Raw genomic sequence first — 25,439 nt, forward strand, 5'->3', positions numbered from 1 at the left:
CAGAGGCATCGTTATTTTTATCACGAATATTTTTTAAACGACATAATCTCTTGCCTTGCAAACAATACATCATATAAATCGGAAGTTCAACAATCGATTAATATATTGAAATGAGATATACGTGAGAAAAAATATGCTAATTACCTGCAATTAAGATGACGACGTATGTATATTCCTTGTCAATTTGATATCATTTAAGTAGCGTTAACGAAACTAATTGGATCAGCCAATCACGAGCCGTAATTATCGTCTAAAAGATCTTTCGACCAATAATATTCCTTGACAATATAATTAATCATATTTCAATAATTATTTTTATATATAAAAAAAAATTTTATCACTGCTATTTAAAAGTATATAAATCAATACGATAAAATAGATAATTGAATTTTAAATAAAGAAATAAGCTGAACGTAGAATTTTCAAGAGAAAGAAGAAACAAGTCCGTAAAAATTATTTGTAATAATTTATAATAAGCGAAAGTAATCGATAGTAAGAGTTGAAAGGTATCTGAAAATATACAAAGGCAACCGACGATAAATCAATTTATATAGATACAAGTAATAATAACTGTGATTAGAAAAAAAAAAAAGATAAAGGCAAAATAAAGGAAAAAGAAGCAAGGAAGAAGAACAAGTAGAAGAAAAAGGAAGTTAAGAAGATCATTAATGAGCTTCTGTGTACCATGAAAAGATAAGCCAATTGTTAAGAGTAGAAAAGTATTACTCTTTCTCTATTTCTTTCTTTTCTCTGTTTTTGTGTTTTTTCTCACTTGAAGTGGAGGATGTTATTCCTCGCCTATTGTTGGCAAGGCGAAACAGCCCACGCTGTCCGGTCCGTGACTTCATCTCCTCGAACAAATAAATTCTTATCGTTCAAGGAACTCGTGTACGATGACGAAGTCGAGACTATTGGCTGGTCGTTGTGGTCTCTCTCTTTCTCTCTCTCTCTCTCTCTCTCTCTCTCTCTCTCTTTCTTTTAACGATTGTAAAACCGTCGCATCACCACAAATTAATATTTATCACTTTTTCGTACGTATGTAAGCGGTAGGATCGTAGAAACACACACACCATAAGTTATCTATTAAATATTCTTCAAGATAAATCAAATTTCGTTCAAACGATATCATATTTGACAATAATTATGATAATAAATATATATATATATATATATATATATATATATATATTTATTATCATAATCATTGTTTATATGTATGTATGTGAAATAATAAAGGAGTCAATGTATCGTAGAATAGTCGAAAAGATAGAACGTAGTAAAAATAAAATAGAAAAAAAATTATTTGTCACGACAAGTAGCCACTACCATCATCAGTTGCTACTGTCAGTCGTGAGTCTGTTCGATTTCACATTCGTTACAAACGTCTATCGATAATGGGAGAGCGTGAAATAAGTAAAGCAAGAATGTCCTGACTGTCATTAGTCATTTACCAGTTCTTTCATTCATACGTATGTACGATAAATACGTACATATATATATATACGTACGTACATTATATTCGTGTGTTCTCCTTCGTGTAAATTCAATGACACGCTTGTCGAACGTAAAATTCGAACTACATCTTTTTTCAGTATATCTTGGTCATTCTTACTGCACGTGCAAATATAATAAAAACTACAAATAATAGTCGACGAGTTTGTGTATCGTCAAAGAGGAACATGGCTAGTTTTATTTCTTGGAGAAGGGAGAAAAATAAAATAACGATAAAAGAAAACAAAAAAGAAAAATAGAAAAGAAAAGAAACAGAAAAAGAGAGATAAAATAAGAGAGAAAGAGTTAGAGAGAAAAAAGAAAGAGGCAGAGAGAGAGAGAGATAGATAGAGAGAGAGAAAGAGAGAGAGAGAGAGAGAAAGAGAAAGAGAAAGAGAGAGAGAGAGAGAGAGAAAGAGAGAGAGAGAGAGAGAAAGAAATGGAGAGAGGTGACTTGGATATATTAATGGTTGGTAAGAAGATTGTAATGTCTCGAAGGCAGCTCGATCGAAAATATCTATACAGACACGAACCTATTACCTGCCTTTCGCAATACGTCGGATAAAGTTGAATAATAGCGAAAGTGGTCGTAGCATCCTGCCGTGGGAATGCCAACTCGTTTCTCCTACTCGCGTGCTTCGGAAGCGCGATCGAATCCTTTTCTAGCCATGAAGGGTCGGTTCTCGAGAACTATCGATATCGTTTCTCTCTCTCTTTTTTTTTCTTACCGATTTTATATTTTCTTTCATAAGATAATAATTATACAAATTTCTATAATTATCTTATATCCAGGTACATGTATATCTTACTGATGTTAATTATTATTATTATATTATGTTATATTTACTTTATTTCATTATATTATATTTTATTACATTACACTTACGTTATTTTTTATTCGATCAATTTCATTTTTGTAATATCTCATTGCATGTGTCAATTTTCTCTGTCTGTCTCTCTCTCTCTCTCTCTCTCTCTCTCTCTTCTGTGATCGATTTGAAAATTTACGAACATGATTATATGATTTTATTTCTATTTCATTTAAGATAAATTTCATTTAAATTAATTCATATAAAAAACACACGTTTCCACGTGACTGTAAGAATCTTCTTAGTTTCAATTGCTCGAGGAAGAAATTAGAAAAATAAAAAAAGAGAGAGAGAGAGAGAGAGAGAGAGAGAGAGAGAAATTAGACTCGGAAGCAATATTCCCTGTATTTCTCGGCCGTCGTAAAATGTAATGGCGGAACATTTCGCTGCGGTACACCTGAACGGAATACACTCTTCTGTTTCTCGAGCACCTGTTTCCTAACACCTGACATCGTCCTCGTCGTCGTCGTTGGTCAAGATGGTCTTCTATTCCATAGGGGGTCTAAAAGGACATAGCTAACCATTAAGTATCTTCGCTAAAATAACCAGTGCCTTCTTTTTCTTTTATTCTAAACAACACCGACGTCCTCGATCACGATAAACAAAATAGCGGTACTAATGTCTAACAGGTGTTTCACATCCTCGAAGCTTCGATTTTATCGAGACTGTCATCGACGTCGAACACGAGCATGTCGAAGAAGCTAATTTTTTTTTCTTTTTTTTCAATTCTATTAGGATATTAGAAATTCTAAGATCTTATTCGTTGTAAATAAGTTTTATTGTTATAAATTATATTAAATACATTCATAATAGATAGGTTTATAACGATGAAAAAACAAATTGCTTTCTAATAATCAAAGAAATTAATATACGTTGATCATTTTAAGTACCTCTAATCTGATTTCAAGATCTACGATAATATCGAAAATTTGTAAAATTATCAGGATGTAAGAACGAACGTTGTGTAATTTGTAATAAATGCATTATTAATTACGTCCTGTAAATTCAATTTATCTATCCAATTTCAATGGAAAATTAGCGATATCTTATCTGATCTAAATCCGATCTATTTTTTCTTTGAAAAATCGATATTGTAAATAGTAAATAAATCTCGGAATAAATTATAGTCAATGATTCTCTCGGTTCTAAAGGAAATATATTTTTCATATACGTTTCAATTTTAAATAAATAAATAAATGATTGAATAAATGAATCATAAAAAGGATCACGACTTTCGATAAATTTCCTAACTGTTTGATTTCCATTCTTCCCCATGACTTTCAAGAATATTACAAATTCAAAATACATTGCATAATTCGTAATAAATAAGTATCCATACATAATAGAATAAAAAAGAAGCATCAGAAGTCTCATAAAATCGTTTCACTTGGTGGGAAGATGATTATTCCGAGGTAGATATTCGTAAATTAGTAACATCTACGTAAAGCGTACGGGTCGAATAAACTGAGAGAATAAACTCGAAAGGTCAGTCTTTTCACGTGTAGGATGGAGAATGAACGTGTGGGAAGAGAATCATACTATTCTTATGTATACTTGCATACGAGGAAAGACCTTGCATATGTGCCGGTGTTATTAAATGCTCACTTGCGCTGCATATAAACGTCGATGAGTGTTTAACGTCGCAACAAATCGTTCCATACTGTGAAGATGGCATTTCCTTAGTCTTTCCTCTCATTCTCTCACTCTTTCTCTCTCTCTCTCTCTTTCTCTTTTTTTAAAGTCATATTTATCAATATCAATTAAAAATTACGATTAAAAATGTGAATTTCGCAAGTTAAATTGATCCTCAACCGTTGATTGTCATTAATAATTGTGTTAATTTTTAATTAATTTATATTAACTTTAACGATGATAATTTCAATTGTTATCATTAATATAACCAATATTAAATAATTACTAACAATTATTATTAATTAAAATTAATCGTTAATTGAAAATGAAATATTGATACCTCCGTTTGCACCTGAACTATCTGCAATTTCTCTTTTTGATTTGTCTAAAGGATTGCATCTGCCAGGGGTACATGTTTTATCTCTAGACATTTATCTACAATACAAATTATTTTATTATACTGTCATCTTAACGATTTAATTAAATCAAAGAACCACACATGAACATATTGTTCATAACGTTCTGTTATTCTTTTTTTTTTTTATTACATAGTTTAGAATATAAATAATTTATATAATAATCGACTATGATTTTATTACTATGTAAATCGTAATATGTAAAAATTATAGTTTCCGACGTATATCTTTTTTTTCCCCCACAACTTTGAATAGATTTCCTTTTATTTCTATCAAAATAGTAATGACAGTATAGTGATTCATTCTGCGACTGGAATAAAAAGATCTAGTATTATCTCGCTGATAGTATATACGATCAAGTTTTAGTTTATTCTGACTTATGATAATCTCATATGAGAGAGAAAGAGAGAGAGAGAGAGAGAGAGAGAGAAAAGAAAAAAAGACATACCTATGTGATTGCTTAAAATGATAAAATTAATCATCGAAACAAATTAAGTTCCTCCAACACAATGGGGACTCTGACAAGGTTGATCGTCTCTTTTCATCCTTTGAGTATATGAAATACTATTTCCAAGCTGTATCTGACAAGATACGTCACATTTGTATCGTAACACCGGGTTATAGCATACAGAGCAATCTTTTTCATAGGAATGTGGATAACAAAACCAATGATAAGGAGGGATACAACCGAAAGAGGGACTCAAACCTAATCCCAGACCTAATTGTGGTACCATACTTAATTGGAAACCTCCACCAAAACCTCCACCAAAACCTCTACCAAAATCTCCACCATAACCTCCTCCATGGGGACAACAATTTGATGAACATCCTCTACAATTAGCTGATAATATTAAGAAAATTCAATTAGAATATTACATTGTCTTGAATAATATTAGCAAGACAAAAAAAAGCGTAAAATTAACTTACGACAACAACTGCAATTACAGATCTTTGAACTTGGTGTTATCTCATCATCCTTTGGACGATCTGTACCAGTGTTGATGTTATTGTTAAGCTCGATATTCGTTGTAATATTTGCCATTCCTACGACAGGCTTATCACTACCTTTACAATCTCCATCTATACACTCGGTCTCGTACTCCGTAATAATCTGATGTTTATGTTTCGCTTTTCTTATGCAATGAGAACACTTTTGATTGCAATCGTGACTTGAAATAGTTTCGCAGGTTTTAACACACGTCTCCATGCAATGGTGATCTATTTGAAAACGTTACGAAAAAAAAAAAATCGTATCAAATATTTTGCATTACATCATATTTCATCTTTGATATAAATAATAATAAAATCGTAAGAGTTATATTTTGTTCTTTTCTTTTTTTTTCCACGCTAACGGATAAACGACGATAATTTTAATTAAACCATTTTTTTTTTTGCAATTAAAAACAAAGATATTTGTTGATTTAATTCTTAAATGTTAAAAGATCTAACCAATTTGAAAAGAAAAAAATTTCTACCAAATTCCGGTGATATTTCATGATGATGCCTCTTCACTTTGTTCCCTTTATAACTCGGATACTTGAGACACTTGATATATGTCCTGTAATTAGGATGTTGACAATCGAGAATTAATTTTTGTTCTTCCGATGTATTTTCTTCGGTAGTGGTAACGTCAGAATCGGCATTTACCGAATATGACTCATTCCAAATGATACTCGAAAATATAACGAAGATTAAAGAAACAAGTACGAGTACTCGACTATTCCCCATCGTGATTTTAACGAAATGGCCTGCAACTCAGGCTCGCTTGTCCCTTTATACTTGTATTTAACTCGTGACTGTGTAAACAAAGTTTCCTGGCACCATCGTATCACACACGGTACTTGTCAGAACCTTAGAGATGTTTGCACCTTACTATGAGATACCAAGGAAAACGCGTTGCGCACTTTGCTAATATTTTAGCACGTAAATTTTTCATTTAGCTTTAAACGACGTTCGCTACGACAACAAATTTGCACTGCTTATCGCGCATTGCCCAGCTTGAATCCACTTCTAATCTCTTCCTCTCTCTTTCTTTTTTTTCTACAAATTCCTTTCTGTTCTCTCTCTCTTTCTTTACTTGGAACATCGTTTTTCAACATCTTCGATCGATATCATGTTCTTATCTACAGACATTTAATTCATTTATTTTACATTAAAAATCTATCTGATCTAGTCATTATCAAAATCATTATTATTACTGTTTGTCAAATATTGCAAACGCAATCCATTACTTCGTACAAAACAAAAAATCAGTCATTATCAAATTATTATTATTATTATTATTATTATCATTATTATTATTATTATTATTATTATCACTATTATTATATTATTATTATCACTATTATTATTATTATTATTATTATTATTATTATTATTATTTTTTTTTTTTTTTTTATTATTATTATTATTATTATTATTATTATTACTTATGATCTATTTATGTTTACTTATTAAATAGATGAAATAGCTTTAATATTGGTATTATTTTGTTACATTTATATATCACGTCAATGCTACTCAATTCTTTTCTATCTTCTTTTTTCTCTTCAATAAGTGGTCTTCATAGGATAGACGAGACGTAAACCAGCCCAAAGATATTTTTAATCGTTACAATGTACACTCAACGCGATGCGATAATGATACCTTTAGCATAATGCGTTTATGGCATAAACACGAGCTACGATATTTAACTCGTGCAAAGTGCGCGATTAAAATCATCATGCGTTGTATATTTTACAAGGAGGAAAGTAGCAAGCACAAGTAACTCTCGGTACTCTCGAAGTAACGTTATCTTCTCTAGGTCCCCAATGGAATTTCAAGAAATATCAAAGATATTATTAGACTCGTATATTATTTATGATCGCATGGAATGCAACTTAAAGTCATTTACGACTCCTGTTCTTTTAATGTAATGCCGTTAAAAATAAATTTTACTTTTTTAACGAATTTCGATAAATTTATTTTTTTATTTTCTCATACGGATCATCGTTTTTATTTGAACGTCGATCCATATGATGTATTAATATACGGTGCAATGTATGTGAATAAATTTAAAAATATTTATTACATTTTATTTCAACAATGATAAATAATATAAATGAAATGATAATTTTTACAATTTTTTAATCTATAATCTATCTAAAAATTCCGGAAATCTTATTTGTTTTTTGCAAAAAACTTTAATCTATTTCAAAAGGTCTTTGAACATACTAGTATTGATTAATACTTAGGTTGCTCATTCAGTATCGAATAGGTCAGTGACACAGATGTTCTTATCGTGCTCTATGTAAGCAAAAGGTGAATGATTTCCTCGATTAGTAAATACGAATATGATAAGAAGAACGTTTATATTACTTTCATTTATTTATTGATATTACTAACGTTTAGAAATTAAAAAATAATATTATAAAAAAAAAAAAAGAGAAAAAGAGAGAGCGAGAGAGAGAGAGAGAGAGAGAGAGAAATCTAAACCTTTATGTAAAATAATATGCCGCTCAAATGTACTCTTCGAGATATTAAATTGCAAGTTTAAACGAAGGCAACGATAGTATTCTTAGATGACCTAAAAACGATCTATCATCATTCGATCGTGAATATAACGGCACGAAACAACAAAAGTTACTTTAATAAATCAGTCACGTTTGTAACATATTCTTATTGACTTATTGATCCTTCGATCGATGATATAATGTTCTGCTTTAAAAAATATCACATATGGATCATTAACATCATCTAAAGAAATAATAAAAAATAGAAATTTTTTAATGAAAATCAAAGTTAAAATTACTTAATAATAAATAAATTAAGTATTTGCAAAATAAATTGTATATATCGTATGTGCTGTTGAATAATTAATAAATAAATTTGTTTGTTGGTGAATAATTAAATAAATAAATATATTGTATGATAAAACAAAGTTGGGATTATCTGGCTCGAAGTACCGTACTAACAGAAAAAATAATTGTCATCGTCAGCTACCGGTAAAAGGATCGTGATCAACATCTTGATCGTTCCAGACGACATCGTTTCTAGCATGAACAAATCTATTCATAATCAGGATAACATGATTTTAATTCAACTATTTTTACCGAGAATCCCATTTTTCTATTTGAATTTTTATAATTTCAGGATCAGAGATTAAATAATTTAACAGTATTAATATCTTCATATCTTTTTTATCATAGTGAAATGTTTAAGTGTTTGATTAATGTTGAACTTTAAATAAATAATATATATCATAAATAATCGTGTAAATAGCTGTGCATTTATATATATTTTAGTGTTAATCGTATATATGAACATTTTTAAGATAATAGGAATTTTCTGGTATACTAGATACTTTTGACCCACTTAAAAACTTTTGGTCCATCTTGAAACTTTTGACCCACCTAATAATAAATTCAAATGAGGACCAATAATTTCTAGGAGGGTCAGAAGTCCCGAAATATCCCGTAAATTTTAAATGAGCCTAAATTTTGTAGGTATAGCAAAATTTTTTGGATGGGTCAACAATTTTTAAATAGTCCAAAAATTCTAATTTAACTAAATAATAAAGGGACGATTTGATTCGATCGTAAATTGAAAAGTTTAGCATTAATCTAGTATGTTTTTTCATGGTCACCGGATCTTCGGGAGTTAGGCTCAAATTTATGAGAATAAAAAATATAAAAAGAGTATTATATTCAAATGGCAATCATTATTGTCTCGAACGGCTTTCTTTCGATACCGTTCGAACACCGGAAGTTCGAGCATACGTGTTGACATTTCATATCAAGCAACGGAATTGTAATAATATTTTTACAAGAGATAGAAATCGATACTTATCGATAGTTTTAGAAAGTTTTTGAAAAATGTAAAAGAAAGTAAAAAAAGTTCGATGAATGTTGAATCGTTCATCGAACTCGACTAATCGATTCTATAATGAAAATTCCGCAGTATTTTAGAATCCACTTTTCCCTCGCACGAGCTGCGAATTTCAACTGGAACGAGAATGAAGAAGGGGTGTGAGGGGCAGAATTGAGTCCTTCGATGCGAAGAGGGACGAGAAAGTAACGGATTCCGAAGCAAGGAATGATGCGAGCTATGCTTACGTATATTTCACATTTTCTGTCTTTCGGATAACTGGTAGATACTGATCTATCTTATAAAAAAAAAAAAAAAAAAAAAAAAAAAAAACAAATAAAATAACTAAAAATATCAATAATAATTGTAATAATTATAATAGAATCATATTATTAAGCAAAAGTTTCTTTCTACAGTGTATCATTTTTAAACATTAATTTGGTTCGATATAAGGAAAGATTTCAAAAATAATAATGTTTATAACAAACAAATATTATCTTAATTAAAGTAGCACTAATAAAAAAAAAGAAAATGCTCTTAATATATTATATATTTAAATGATGTACAGACGAATAAACGATCGGAAAGAAAGAATATATCGTTTCAATTTGTATATTCAAATTCGGCGGTCAGTCCCGTCGCTATATCGAAGATAACCGAAGAGAGCCGAAGTATGAAATCAGGCCCTCGCGAAGCCGAAGAGTGGGGTGGCGCACTCTCGCGTTCGATTCACGTTAGCAAGAACGAGCGAGTGAGACGCGCAATGGCCGCCGTGACCCGAGGCGCGCGGCTCGTAGCCGATCGTCCTTAATTTTCCCGTCTCGATATCGTGCTTCCACGCCCACGAAAATGCGCGCTGTTACTTCGACGTTGAATCAGTCGGCACGTCTCTACGACACGGTGAGCTTCCAAGCGTTTTTGTTTAATAATTTATTCTTGAGATTATAGTTGTCATAAAGAAGAAAAGAAAAAAAAAAAGGGAAAAAAAATATTTAGATCTCTTAATCGTCGTTGGTGGTCCAAGAGCAAGTATCCTCTGATTGGTCAAACGATAACCGAATTATCGATTTCTTTTTTCTTTAAAAATGATTAGATCGATCGATCGTTCGAGTGAAAATAATTATTCACAGTGTCTGTGTATATGTGCGTGTGTGTCCTTACGTGCCTTTTCCTCAACGAACTAGAATTCTCTTAGTCTATTGGTCCATTTAGAAATTGTTAAATATATATATACATACATACATATATTTAACTCGATTTATGATTAGTGTGACACTAACCTTCGGAAACCGTTAATGATTTACTTTCCGTTACTTTCATTGTTACTACTATGAACATAGTATTACTACTACTATTACTATATACTACTACTTTAACTACTGCTACTACTACTACTACTACTAGTACTGCTACTACTACTATTACTACTACTACTACTACTACTACTACTATTAGTGATACTACATTACTCCGTTAGTGATGTTTGTGTCCTTGTCGTCAGCGTGGTTGCCATTCTGGACTCAAGGTGTGTAGAAGGTTAAGTTTTAGTTTTCTTAAGCGATAAGAAGATCATTAAGAGTACTTAATCATCCTAAAAGGGTTGCTATCTCTCTCTCTCTCTCTCTCTCCTCCCTCTCTCTCTCTCTCTCTCTCTCTCTCTCTCTCTCTCTCTCTTTCATTCTTTAGAGGTTAAGAGGGAAAACACTTATGCGTTTCACTCCATTCGCATGAAGGAGGTTCTCATAGATCACTTGACGTTTGTGAAAATTTATATTTAAACGACTATTTAAAGAAAAATTATTATATATTTAAATAAATAAAAACAATTGAAAAATATATTCGTTCTTTCTAAATAATAATTTAATGAAAACGATAAAGAAAAGAAATATTCGTATTATATATTGTAAAGAGATTGTGGTTAGTTCAAGTTGAGAACCAATAATCGACGCAACAAGTGTCTGACGATGAATGAAGAGTGAGAAAAGCTCCCGGCGGTCAACTTTGATACTCGACGAGCGTGCTTTGAAGGTCGGATGCATTTACGAAAGGCAAAGAGGCTTAACCCTTCTCTTAGTTCGGAACAAAAAGCACTTTTCAACTCGAGCAACTCCAATTTACACACATATTACACAAAAGAATCAACTTTGACACTAAATACTATCAAAATAAACAATTCCAAATATCTTATTTTACTATTCATTAAAATCTATTGTTAATGTCAGATAAATTTTCTTAATCTTGTTTGTTCGTTATTATGAAATCGAATAAATTAAAAAAAATTATAACAATTGATTTATTAAATAATGATATAATATATTGAGCGTACGATTGTATATGAAATAGATTTGAAAATAAAAATGTTATTGTAAAAATTAAATAAACATTAATAATGATAAACCGAGTAAACTATTAATGATAAGATTTTCTATGAATTATATAATAATAATAATAATAATAATATATATAATTATTATATAATATATATATAATAATAATAATAATAATAATAATAATAATAATAATTGTTATTATTATTATTATTATTATTATTATCATTAATATTCGAAAAGAAGATATTCTCAAATGAAAATGAATTTAAGAAAGTTCGTAGAAAAGATTATGATAATATATCTTAACAAATATTAATGATTATGTTAACAATAAATAATTATTAATTTTGATTTCTATTCATGGTGACTTTAGAATTTTCTAAAATGAAAGTCGATCCATATGTATGTATGTATGCATGTATCATACGTTTGATAACCGCAATATATATGATATGAAGAATTCAAGAATATTAATTCGAGACTCTCACTAGAGAACGTTAGAACCGCTAGTTCATATAATACGAGATTTCCAACTTTCTATTCTAAAAACTTTTCTTTCGTGAAAATGTTTCTGATATGATTACAAGTTATTCATATAACTTAAGCATATTTCCTAAGTAATATCGATTTATCATAATCCGGTTTGATCGACTTGAAATAGAGAGAAATCACTGATTAAAAAAATAAAAAATAAAAAAAAAAAAAATATTCAGTAAACAAAATTATTCAAGAAAATAAAACGAAATAATTAATTGACATGGGAAAGATCGATAATTAAAAAGAGGATCAACATTCAATGATTCATAAAAGAAAAAAAAGAAATAATGTAATCGATATCTAAATACGACTAATTAATTAATACAGAATAGATCATTGATCGAAAGAGAAAAAAAAAGGAATCAAGATGATTAATAGAGAATAAATATTGATAACTAAATATGATTAATTTACATAGAAATAATTATTATTAAAAAAAAAAACAAATGAAATTATTATAAATACTTTCTCGATTAATTAACACGAAATATAAATCACATAAATCTCAATATTCTCGTATTTCAAACTTATCGCTAGGTAACACTCACTCGCTCTGTAATTTATCGATATTTTTTACTTTCTTTCACATAGATTCAAATACACATACATATTACGCACACATGTTACAAGCTTAATCTTAAATACACAAATATGCACATGTATCGATACTACTTTTCAGACAAAGAAAAACACATACGTTAATATTATATTATATACGATACAAGTATGAATGACACTTTTCACACACGATACATGAGTATTATTTTTCATATAAACAAGTACGTGAATTACTTTTATAACTTGTTAGAATGATTGAAAATGAAATAACGTAAGAAATATTTGAAGTCTATTATACACAAAAGACTATCATTTATATCGATGAGTCGACGATTCTTTGTAAGAAATTACTAAACGTTAAGATACGCTCAAACGATTATCCATTCATTTACATTAATTATCTTACCGCAAATATCTGTGTGTGTGTATGTTTATATGTGTGAGAGGGAGATAGAATAAAAGTAATATATATATATACATACATATATATATATATATATATATATATATATATATATATATTACTTTTATCTTTCAAATTGACTATTTACTAGTAGAAAAATAAAAAGAATGATAATAATCCGCCTTTTTTATCTTTCTCTTTAGATTAGAAGACGAAGATAAAGGACAAGAAATTTCCGTCTAGAAAAAGAATTTGGAAAAACTTTCATACGAAGAAGTTTCTTTTTCCGAACGAACAACTGCAACTTATTCTTCGTAGAAAAGTTGTGTAAACTTGTTTCTTGCGAAAACATCTCTTACTTGTGTAATAGCGATAACAATAATAATAATCAAAGTTCTAAACAAAGGAACGGAAGAGCCTAAAAGATACATATCATCTTATATACATAAATAGCAAAGAGAATTTCGAATACCATTTACGAATAAAAATTCTCTTCTTCGATTGGATAAGCTATTCGTTCAACGTAATAGGAATATATTAATGAATTATTAAGGATGTACGAATGATTCGATTAGTGTCCAAATTTGGTCCTCAAATCAGATAAATAAATTCGATTATGTTAATCGTCGATCAAACACAATGATCTTAACGATTTGAAAATCATTCGAAATGAGTACGAAAGAGCAAACTATCGAGCCAAGATGGTACGTGAAATTTTTCGAATATTGGAAAAATCGTAATCGAATTGGTCCGGCTACGGTAGAATTAGAAGATTGTGATTTTTTCATCGTAGCACCACGTAGAACTTTGAGAGTATTAAAACCAAGTTTAAAAGGTGAATGGTATTATGAGAACACGAGTGATAGGCCCGAATCGATAAATGATAATTTTTTTGCTCGTTGGTCAAAAAGACCGCATTCGTCGAATCATTGTAGATGTTCTTTTCGTCAATCTAATAGATTGAGCACGAACGACGAAGAAATTATTTCTACGGAATTGAATCGTATTAGAAATAGTCTTTACGAGACTCCTGAAAAATCAGCAAGAGATATCGAAGAACTTGAGCAAAGGGTATCGGCTAATCTTCAAAAATTGCAAATACCCGACGCGAAACTTGATAATAATAATGAGAAAAAAACAAAGGACAAAGTTGTACTTGATCCTTCGAAAAATTTATCTTTAAACTCCTCGTCGAACGAGGAACAAAAAGCTAAAAATAAAATTGTTAAGGATCTCGAAAGATACATCAATGTATTGCTCGAGGAAATATTAGACGATACGATTAAATATGTTGCTAATTCGAATGATTCAAATTTGATTCTTAAAAATGATCGTAAAGTTACGAAAGAAAGATCAAAATTAGATCATCAACAATCGTCTTCGAAAGCTAAAGGGGAAGAAATTTTTAATGAAATTAGTTTTTCCTTTCATGCTGACGATAAGAAGATTCAAGAAGATGAAAAGTTGAACGTGGAAAGAACGAAAAACGATCAAGGATATATAAATCGTGCTTTCATTGGATCGGCACACGATCCTGATTCTCTTGACTTTTATTTACGTACTCGTACGATCGGTACGGAGGTCATTTTAGAACAATTGGATTGTATAGATTCCGGTATAAATAGCGTCGAAACAATAGAATTTCAACCTGATCAAGAACCAAGTCTCGAGCAATCTCTCTTACGAATAATCGACGAAAAATTAGGTAGAACCCCTTTGAGAAATAGCTGGGAAGATCTGAGAACAAACGAAGATGAGAAATATAACGAATCTTCCCGAGAGATCATTGAAAATGATGAAGAAAATAAGTTAACAAAATTAAAGGATGTAATCATATTAAATGACAATGAAATTAATGACGAAAAAAATATAATGGATATCAGACAATTAGAGGAATCTATCGATGATCCTAAATTTGAAAATGTACGATTAGAATTAGAAAATGATGATTTGGAATTATCAGAGAGAAAGGAGACAACGATTGAGACGAAATTTTGTGCAAGATTTCGTGCGAATATTGAAAGAAGATCGAAACGTAAGAACGATGATGAACGATTAGAGGTAATTAATACTAGAAAAGAAACTAAACCTTTGGAAATGGAGGATTATAGAAAAAGATGGCCTAACTTGGAAGAATCTACGAGATTGTCTAATTGCGAACAAATTCCACATGATTATGTGATATTTCGAAGAAATCGTAAACCAACATTGGTCTTTTTACATGGGTTTGGTTCGTCAGCAGAGATATTCGAACATCAATTAGAATATTTCTCGGCTATGGGTTATCCTTGCATCGCTCCTGATCTTTTAGGACATGGTATGAGCTCATCACCTGACCGATCGAAGGATTATACGTTTAGCAAATTGTTGAAGGATCTGGAGACAGTACTACATTATTACGCTTTTGAACCAGGTCAAAAGTGTATACTGATAGCACATAATTATGGGTAAATTTTTTTAACAAATATTCCTGTATATATATATACACATACATACGCGTTTAATATTTATGGTAGATAGTATCATAATTCAAAGAACATCGTGGACTTTCTTTTTAAACTGTTCATGGCTAGCTAGGTAATTACTACCTACACGTGTGTAACGTTTGAATAATTTTTGCTTGACTACTTCGTGGGCTATTGGAATTAATGTTTAACGCAATAAGAAATTTCTTCTTTTCATCATTATCATCATCATCGTCGTCGTCGTCGTCGTCGTCGTCTTCGTCGTCGTCGTCGTCGTTGGTGGCGGCGGTGGCGGTGGCGGTGGCGGCAGCGGCGATGGCAATGGCGATGGCGTTTCTTTTATAGATGCAGTTTTGCAACAGCATTGGCTTGCAAATATGACAGCAATATTCATCAGCTTGTTTTAATATCCGGTGGTGGTCCAACACCATTGGCACCGCCTACGAGAGAAGGTGCTGGCCGATGCTTTCTAAGAGCTATTTTGTCACCACTTTTGATGTGCGGCCTTCATAGAGATATACTGTATTCCGCAAGAGGTCGTCAACATCCTTATTGTGGTCCTGAACCAATCGAACAATGGCCATCTCATATGAAATATGTTTTGGATGGGATGGCTTGGCCTGAAGGGGACTACGTTTTTCATAGAAGAATTTTTACACCTACTCTTCTTATACATGGATTGAGAGATAACAAAGTATCACTCGTACAAGAGTGTCAGATGGAAAGGGTTAGTTAATACTTCTATTGAAATACATCTTCTATTCTATACTTCTTTCTTCCACTTGTTTGTTTGTTTTTGTTTTTTTTTTCTTCCTTTTTAGACTATGCTGAAGGCTTTCCTCGAAGCTATTCCAAGTGCAGGGCACACACCCATGACGGATTGTCCTGATCAACTGAATCATATGATTCACTGTTTCATAGATTTATGGAAGAATAAGAACTGGTAGCAATATTAGTATTTCGATATTGTTAATTCCAGCAGAGGATATAATCTCGAATAAGCAATGATCGTATTGAAACATCAAGTTCTCTTACGGGTATCAAGCTCGTAGTTAGATACAAAATTAGATAAAAATTAGATAAAAATTAGATAAAAAAATATGTTAATAGTCCTCTTTCCCTTTTTATAATTTTTCCTTTGATTAAATATTTAAAGTGTACATAGATACATACATACATACATAGAAAAGTTTCGCGTGCGTTATTAGTTTTATTATAGCTGATTTTACATTTTTAAAGAAATCTTAAGTCTGTATAAGAGGACAGATTCTTGATAAAACTAAAACTTCTCTTTTTCGAGCTCTACTTTGTTATGGTTTTATTACTTTCCATTGAATGATACGACAATTGCGAAATTGTAAAAATATCTTCTACACCTACAGCATGATAAATGTGCCAAAACATATATTTTTTAAGATATTTTTTTAGAATCTTTCTATAAACTTCGACAAAGGTCTCTCTGTCAATAAGCAAAGATTTAAGATACCGAACGGAGGCTATTATAGATTCGCGCATAAGTTGCACCAAAGATGTTTTATATTATGTTAATTTTTTTTATATCCTATAGCATTTTGGAATATAACTTATTCGTTTACAATAAAACTGTGAACCAATTTTATCTGTTATACTTACACATATTACTTTTTTTTTTTTTTTTTTCCTTTTTTTTCAAACATTTAAGATAAGAAAGTTATATTCAGTCATGTGAAAGTGCGCAGACTATCAATGAATATACCACTAATATCAATTGTTAAAAAGCTTTTGATTGAGCGGATTTTCAGGAGATTTCATCCACTCTTTTTTCAAAATCTGTTTCAATTGACTGAGCCTCAAAGTAGGATTTTGTTCCTTAATAATAGGCATCATTTTCTCTTCAAAACTTGCATAAGCAGCTTTCATACGTTTCTCGGGATGACGATCAACTTCCGAATCTTTCACGCTATAAAAATATAAAAATAATTTAGCATAGTATATACGTAAATGAATAAAAAAAAAACATTAACGGTATCGTAAATTATCTAATATTTTCTAATATTCACCTTAAAATCGATAATGCTTCGTCTATACCATGTGCACTTTCGCCTTCGACAATAATCCTATTCAAATTTTCTTCGATTGGTTTTTCTTCTTCCTTTTTCTTCTCACTTTTCGCAGCTTGATTGCGCTTCTCCATAGCTGCCATTATTTCAGCCTTTGTAATTTTAGCAGTAGGTTGTTTGCCTCCTACTTTTATAGTTGCCATTTCTTTTTCTAATAGAGCTTTCACTTCAGCCTTCTTTTCTAATTGTTGCTGTCTTTTCTTCTCGAGTTCCTCCTGTATCAAAATCGATACAATATCGCATAATTATTATAGACATTTGTATCTTTTATGTAAACACAATAAATATTGTCAATTATTTCTTTTAATATAGAATGTAACACTATCAAAACACATACCTGTTTCTGTTTCTTCTTTAATACTTGTTTGTCGTCATCCTGCCAAGCTTTCTCTTCAGCTTCCAAAGCTTTCTTTGTATTTTCAGCTTCCTTAGCAGCAGCTTTTCTTGCCCTGGCTGCTACAGCCTTGCTATTCTCACCAACGAATTTCTTAGGCATGATGATCTAATAAGAAAAGAGAATTATTATTACGTTTGAAATTACGCGGGTAAAAAGATTCAATCGTTGATAGGTTGGCAATACTGTAACACGCGCAGATTGCAGTCACTAAAGTTGTTGAGGTTAGAGAACGTATAATATCGAATAACAATATTTTCTTAATAATCGAATATAACGTATCAATGAATTAACGAACGTTCAATTAAATTTTATTATGAAATTATCTAAATGAATAAATTTCTACGATACGTAATTGTTAACCGAGAAATGTCGAAACAAGGTGGCAAGAAAACTAAAAAAGCTCAGATTGGCGATATAAATAATACGGTAAATTGTTCTTTGCTTACCAATTTAACACAAAGAAATCAGGATAATGAACTCTGATAGAGAATTGATCACCTATTATGACAATAACATAACATTTTCTGTAAATGCACCCGCCAACTTGAGCGAAAGTAAACTAATTTTACCAGATGTCGCTCGCGTAATCTCTCGCATAATTGTACTTCCGCACTGAGACGCGTTGTAATTGTAAATATAATTTAACTTGTCAATTAAGAAATTTTATAACATCTTCTTTTTCTTTTTCGTATTTAAACAGATAACCACAGGACCTATAACTGTTAATAAAGATGGAAAAATACAAATAAAAATTCAAGCGAAACCTGGAGCTAAACATAACGGTATTACAGGTAATAAATATAAAGTCAGATCAATTAAATGACTTGGGTTTTACAATTAATTAAGTTAAATTATTTGGATGTCTTCAAAGGAGATTATTTACGTGAATCAATTAATTAAGATGAAGATATACAAGAAATAGGAAGTATTAAATAAGATTCTTTACTCCTAGTTGTAAAACATAAATTCACTAACAGTTAGACTCCTGTTACCTTGTATACCTCCTATAAAGATATACGATCTCCAAATATGTTTATCCCTGAATAACCATCATAAATTTAAGACTTTTATTCTTAACATTATTAATTGTATATAACAGATATTTCAGAAGAAGCTGTAGGTGTTGCAATATCTGCACCTCCTGTACAAGGTGAAGCAAATACTGAACTGATTAAATATTTAGCCTCTGTATTAGGTTTAAGAAAATCTGATGTAATGTTGGATCGAGTTAGTAATTGATCATTTTTTATTTCTAAGTTACTTTCTTTCTTGTGTATATGTATATATATATATATATTATGTAATTTATCTTTTTTAAGGGATCCAAAGGTAGGCAAAAAGTAATCACTGCGACTGGGATTACAGTAGATGAAGCGCTGCAAAGATTTAAAAAGGAAATTGATAATTAACCAATGCTAAAACTTGATTTGTCAACATTTTTTATTATATTATTTTTCTTTCATCACTTCTATTCTCAATATAATTCATATCTGCTGTACATAAAATATAAGGCAATTTAAAAAATATCTTAATCTATTAATATTAAAAAATATCTTAATTATTTGAAATTTGAAAATGGACGGATTTTTATCCCTAATACTATCTTAAGTATTTAAAATATTAAAAATGTATTAATATATAAAACATCTTTAGTAGGATTTTGCAATTAAATATTCAATAAAATTAGTTAACTATTTCATTAAGATCTCGAGTATTCCATTAGAATAAATCCAATGTTTGGATCAAGAAATATTAATTGGATAATTCAGATCTTTCAAAGGTAAGATTACGAAGCATTGTTATAAGCGTATTTCATCTTCTTCGATATCTCAAACGTCTAGAAGAAATCAGAATCATCGTATTTTGGTTATTACACACATTTTGATAACATTTGCTTTGCATCCATGATTTCAAATTGGACAAAAAAAAAAAGAAGGGAAAAGGAATGAATAATATTAACATACATTTAATACATTCATTCCTGTATCTCAAAAGCTTTGTCATCGAGCCATGGTCTAAAAATTGGCAGCGTTGAAGGATAATGAGCTCCTCGTTTAGAAGGCGCTGTACCTGCCGGTGCTCCTTCTTGCCTGAGCGGATAAGTGGCTAGTACAATTGGTATCTGTAGTTTTATTTCCTTGTTCAAGCTCTTTGGGCTTATAACAAACTACATTAAATAGAAATATATTACATAAGATTTATATCATGAATCATATAATGAATATCATTTTATCCAAGTAGCTCAATACATACATAAACATGATACAGTACGTTGATCAAATGACACCCTCTCAAATTCGTGGGTGGTAATGGTGGAACATACATTTGTTCGTTCAACCATTCTTCGCCTTCGCCTGGTCGAATTTTTCCCCTTGAAACGCTAGCTAGTTCTCGAGTTTCACTCGCAAGTACTTTACCACGACATAGATATTGAATCGTTTCGGTCAGAGATGCTTTCGTCGATTTCATCGTAACCTGTAGAATCGTTTAATAATTGTATTAAAAAAAATAAAAAAAAAAAAATAAAAAAAAAAATCAATAACGTGCAAAACAAAAACCATTTTAACGGTTAAATAAATATCATCAGAATTTTGTTGTAATCATGATAATAATTTCGATCATGGAGAGAGTTCATTTTCATCATGTGCGCAGGAAGCATAAAAATGCCGTTACTTTATCATTGAGAATAAAAATATTGAAATAATTATATACCCACGTACCTTGCTACGATTATTAACGGTAGCAGAGATTCCGATGGTTTCACCAGGTACATATCCGCCACGATCTAAACTTACTCGACATAAAACCGGACCACTCGAGACACATGATACACCAACGCGTTGTTCGATCTCTTGCCTCGCTGGTTGCTACAACCATACAGAAAGAAAAGTATATATATATTACTACATTCCTTTATGTTACTAGAATATAGAAAACTCGTAGGTTGGTAACACTAGTACGACCTTATGGCGGAATATTTTGAAAGTTCATCATAGTTGCACAACTAGAGAGCGCTTGAGGATCGAACGAGTCGACCGTAACGAGAAAATACATAACAGTAGCAATAATGCGGCTACGTTTCATTCTCAATGTCACGTGCCTACGTAACTATTATCTCATATTGCTGCTACTTATGTATTATTGTCGCTGGAACATAAACGAAAACTGTCGTTCCCTTTTCATTTATATATATATATATATATATATATATATATATATATATATATATATATATATATGTATATATGTACTACATTCCTGAATCGAATTTTTATTTGAATGATTCCCTTAACACATTTTCAAAATAAAATCTAAAGATACGAGATAATAGATTTATGCATAAATAAATAATAAAATCAATTTGAATTGGATCTTTTTACATAACTTCTTATTTTGGGCCTGATTCAAATAAGCCTAATTTCTAAAATATCCTTTTGACCATTGTAATACGAAAATAGTCGTATTTACTTGTTTATAATAGCTTTCCATAAAGGTCAATGACCAGTATTTGAAACTCGGTTATGTTAATACGCTTCGGAGGATTCGTTTAATCTTAAACACGCGAAAGAAAGCGTATATTTAATGTTACGAGGCTGTCGACCCTCTTTCGAAGAAAATATTCAAGTTTTTCCTGTTATTAAGAGCATAAATCATATATCAGAATGATTTTACAGCAAAGAGAAAATAACATTAAATTAAAGTTTCTATGACAAAGCTTATCGTATAATTTTGTTTTATATTTATCTAATCGATATAAACGAAAATATCTTCAAACAAGATAACTAACTAACCGCTAAAATCGGTGGCTCGAGATTCAAATCGATTGGATTCATAACGATGAAAACCTGTTGATTTTTATGGGTCAATCCACCTGGTTCTCGTAATGCAGCTTTGCAATAATATTGAACCCAGCCATGTTTGCCCAAGAAGGTTGATGGTAAGCCTAAAGGTAAACCCAATTTGAAAGGAAAACTGTGAATCCCCGGTGATAAAAGCGACGGTCCTTCGCCTGAATATCAAACAAGAAATAATAATTAATACATTTCCAATTTTAGAAAGAGGTATAAAAAAAAAAAAAGATCCAGAGCATTTTATCGGAAACTAAATGAATATTTAACGATAATGTTAATGAATCCAAATTTTGTTGTATAATTTCATTATTATTATTATTATTATTATTATTATTATAAACTCGATATAATAAATATTTTAACTGCTTAAAAATCTAATTTTTTTTAGACTCTTTCGATGAACTTTAAAAAAAGATTTCCGATAAAGTGGTATCAATAATTTTATTTATTTTTAATTTTTTCTTTTTTTAGGCGGTGGGTGGGGGGGGGGTGTGAAGGGAGGGATGACTGATAGAAATAAATAGAATTACCCGGTTCGCCGAGAAGTCTCATTCGAAAATCTATATAGTTCTCTTTATCGTAGACCCTTTCAGCACGTTGACTACGAACACGAACAACTCCTTCGCCAACAACGTGAAAATGCAGTCCAGAGACGCTGAAATAACGCAATGAGAAAGTAAGAAAGGGAGATATATATATATATATATAAAGTATGTTATTAAGAAACCTCGTATTTGTATGTATGCAAATACGTACAATGCATCGTCGAGTTTATTGTACCGTAAATTATAAAGGAAGCATATCTTGTACGAACGTTGGCATAATATGCCGTCGTCGCCGGTACTTTTATGCCTCCTTTACTGAATGAAAAATTCCGGAAACAGGGAAAAAACAATTTTATGTCATACGAAATCAAGTTCACGCTCCTTTCCGTTTCCGTTGTTATTTCATAATAATTATTATTATAACATATACGTCCTCGTATATGATATAGTATACATTTTACATATATACATATATATATATATATATATATATATATATATATATATATATACATTTCTTATATTATTCTTATCTTATTAAATTGAATTATAGCAGTGTAACATTTCGATATACATATGTATGTATATACAAATTTTTTTATTATAAAATAAATAATATGACGAAGTGTGACGTCACTATACTTATGCAAATATATATATATATACATATGTTAATACGTTTCGTAAATGCATATATTATATTCCTTTGTTATTAGATAGCTCGATAAAAAAAGAAAAGAAAAGAAAAGAAAAGAAAAAAAAAAAGAATTAAATAAGTTTTGTATTATTCGATCAAAGAACAACATTGCAAAATATCGTAAAGGCGCAATAGAATTTGAAGAAGAAAGGACCTTTCAACCTATCTTTCGATGAAACACAAATATTCGACTGAATATATTCAATTAAAATGCCAAAGACGTTTTCTATGTTTTTTAAACCGTTGTTGTACATACAAACGTATCGATGGAACGCGTGCTGGATTTTTAAAAAAGTTTTGGAAAACGCCAAAGGCATTTTAATGTTACAAGAAAGTCGCATTATACTTCGACGCGACGAACGATCGACCAATCGTTCGCTCTGCACTTTATTTACATACATAAATACATAAAACATGATGTATGAAAATGTATTAGTATTTTTGTTAACAATAGATATACAACCAATCAATTTGACGTGTACTTTAAAAACAATCGTAATTTATTACAACTCACGTAATAAATAAAGAAAAAATAGTTTGCGATTTTAGATATTTGGTATTATATAAAAAACAATAAAAAAATAAAAAAATGAAGTATACGTATTTGATAGTCCCGGTGTTAAAAAAAAAATCGAAGTTGAGAACAACGCCATATTGTTTTTCTCATGATTTTTAAATTTATTATTGAAAACCATGCGTAGTAATAGAAAGTGAAACATATACATATATGGTATAACTTACTATGCCTCATCGTCAAGCTCGATAAGCACACGACCGGATAAAAAATGACCAGGAAAGTAAAGTAGATTGGTATTGTCGAAGAGTATTAAGAACTTGCTCAATTTACGCGTCATCCTTCTTATCGCGTTTCCTTTTTCCTTATATATATGTATAAAAAGAGAGAGGAAGAAAAAGAGAGATAGATAGATAGATAGATATATCTTTGAGGGACGAAACACACACACAGGCGTTACGTCACAACTATTTCCACGTTATATCGATCAAGAATCAACGACATCGAAATAAACTGGTATGAAGATATAAGCTTCTTTGATATATAACAGAATGACGAAGAAATGAGAACCACTGAATAGGAATCCTCCGAGCACGCCCATAACCTTGCCCACGTTTAATTCTTTCTCTCTTTTTTTCTGATAATTTTTCTTCTTATAAAGTAATTCACATTGTTTTATTTTTCTTTTGGTAAATGTAAATTCAATGAAATTATTTTCAAAATGGCCGACATTGTTGTTAAATATTGTGTTATTCTTTTTCTTTTTCTCTCTCTTTCTCTCTCTCTCTCTCTCTCTCTCTCTCTCTCTCTTTTGATCTCACACGATAAATGAAAGGAACTTGTATGCACGTTCGTTGGAAATCTGTGACGATATTGAAACTCTCTGGCTACGGACCCAACTCGTGACACTCTCGTACAGCACACAACACGCACTCCTGCCCATTCTTGGTACTCGCTGTTGTAGCTCACTTTCGCTCCCTACCTGTTCACGATCTTAGTTTTCAACCAATCAGCGAGCCGATCGTTCCCTTCAGGCGAATCCGAGTCCGATCGAGTTTCAACGAATCCGATTGCATGATTTTAACTTGATAGATATTTTCATTTTTTTTTCTTTCTTTCTTTTTTTTCTTTTTTTTTTTTTTTTAACTTTTTATTTTATTCACATAAGATGTTTCACTGTTGTTCGTTTTTGAAAATATATAAAATTAAATCATAAAATTGTTTTTTAAATAATTTTTTCTTATTCTTTTTTTCTGTTTATTTTTTTCTTTCTTTCTTTTATGTTTTTATTTTTTCTCACGAAGAGAACTACCTAACTGTTGCTGCAAATGGTGAAATTTGCATTGTTCGCAAATTAAATGCAACGTAAGGATCGTATATATTCAAAGATTATATTCGTTATTTTGGTAACCATGAAAAATAATTTTACGATTATTTTCGAGTTATATGACGCGAAGAGATTTAATAAGAGTGCCATAAGTAAATGATTGTTTCGAATCACCGAACTTCTCATTGTTTTGTTTTAATAATAGATAAGAATTAGATTAAAATTATATTATGTTATATATTCATTATATATTTATATGATATAATATAAAATATTTATTTGTATACGATAAAGTGTATTATAAAAGTTTTGTTTTAAACGAAATTAAAAAATAATGTGTAAGAAAAAAAAAGCTTTTTTAAAGTAACATTATATATAGCGCATATAGAAGGAGAAAAGTAAAACATGCGTGATAAAGAATCGCGAGGAATAATCAGGACGAGGAGAGGTCGATATTCGTTCC

General features: G+C 30.5%; 5 protein-coding genes across 7 annotated transcripts; 2 read left to right on the forward strand and 3 right to left on the reverse strand.

Annotated features, from left to right (window-relative positions):
* Positions 1 to 4,578: 4,578 nt before the first annotated feature.
* LOC124430670 lies at positions 4,579 to 6,461 on the reverse strand. The gene is made up of 4 exons (XM_046977589.1): positions 5,884 to 6,461; positions 5,336 to 5,626; positions 4,857 to 5,249; positions 4,579 to 4,718 (listed from the first exon to the last, which is right to left on the reverse strand). Exons 1-3 carry the CDS (start codon positions 6,134 to 6,136, stop codon positions 4,900 to 4,902), a joined length of 894 nt encoding a protein of 297 aa, XP_046833545.1. The 5' UTR covers positions 6,137 to 6,461; the 3' UTR covers positions 4,579 to 4,718; positions 4,857 to 4,899.
* Positions 6,462 to 9,997: 3,536 nt separating this feature from the next.
* On the forward strand, positions 9,998 to 17,159 carry LOC124430628. Of its 2 annotated transcripts, none has more exons than XM_046977487.1 (4): positions 9,998 to 10,153; positions 13,285 to 15,528; positions 15,892 to 16,273; positions 16,368 to 17,159. In XM_046977487.1, the coding sequence occupies exons 2-4, from the start codon at positions 13,751 to 13,753 to the stop codon at positions 16,491 to 16,493; spliced, it is 2,286 nt and encodes a 761-aa protein (XP_046833443.1). In that variant the 5' UTR covers positions 9,998 to 10,153; positions 13,285 to 13,750; the 3' UTR covers positions 16,494 to 17,159. The 2 variants fall into 2 exon arrangements, with proteins under 2 accessions (XP_046833443.1, XP_046833442.1); XM_046977486.1 differs by having other exon boundaries at positions 10,008 to 10,778.
* LOC124430630 (coiled-coil domain-containing protein 124) lies at positions 16,838 to 18,646 on the reverse strand. The gene is made up of 4 exons (XM_046977491.1): positions 18,489 to 18,646; positions 17,983 to 18,147; positions 17,586 to 17,860; positions 16,838 to 17,485 (listed from the first exon to the last, which is right to left on the reverse strand). Exons 2-4 carry the CDS (start codon positions 18,139 to 18,141, stop codon positions 17,290 to 17,292), a joined length of 630 nt encoding a protein of 209 aa, XP_046833447.1. The 5' UTR covers positions 18,142 to 18,147; positions 18,489 to 18,646; the 3' UTR covers positions 16,838 to 17,289.
* LOC124430631 (UPF0235 protein C15orf40 homolog) lies at positions 18,168 to 19,568 on the forward strand. Its single transcript, XM_046977492.1, has 4 exons — positions 18,168 to 18,468; positions 18,743 to 18,833; positions 19,142 to 19,269; positions 19,362 to 19,568. Exons 1-4 carry the CDS (start codon positions 18,370 to 18,372, stop codon positions 19,449 to 19,451), a joined length of 408 nt encoding a protein of 135 aa, XP_046833448.1. The 5' UTR covers positions 18,168 to 18,369; the 3' UTR covers positions 19,452 to 19,568.
* LOC124430629 (arrestin domain-containing protein 4) lies at positions 19,465 to 24,591 on the reverse strand. 2 transcript variants are annotated; one of them, XM_046977490.1, is made up of 7 exons: positions 23,877 to 24,590; positions 22,424 to 22,548; positions 21,834 to 22,051; positions 20,763 to 20,909; positions 20,296 to 20,517; positions 20,007 to 20,209; positions 19,465 to 19,879 (listed from the first exon to the last, which is right to left on the reverse strand). In XM_046977490.1, exons 1-6 carry the CDS (start codon positions 23,987 to 23,989, stop codon positions 20,018 to 20,020), a joined length of 1,017 nt encoding a protein of 338 aa, XP_046833446.1. In that variant the 5' UTR covers positions 23,990 to 24,590; the 3' UTR covers positions 19,465 to 19,879; positions 20,007 to 20,017. The 2 variants fall into 2 exon arrangements, with proteins under 2 accessions (XP_046833446.1, XP_046833445.1); XM_046977489.1 differs by having other exon boundaries at positions 19,465 to 20,209; positions 23,877 to 24,591.
* Between the last annotated feature and the right edge of the window lie 848 nt (positions 24,592 to 25,439).

The sequence above is a fragment of the Vespa crabro genome, chromosome 19 (genome assembly GCF_910589235.1).
Source record: "Vespa crabro chromosome 19, iyVesCrab1.2, whole genome shotgun sequence".
NCBI classification, from domain to species: domain Eukaryota; kingdom Metazoa; phylum Arthropoda; class Insecta; order Hymenoptera; family Vespidae; genus Vespa; species Vespa crabro.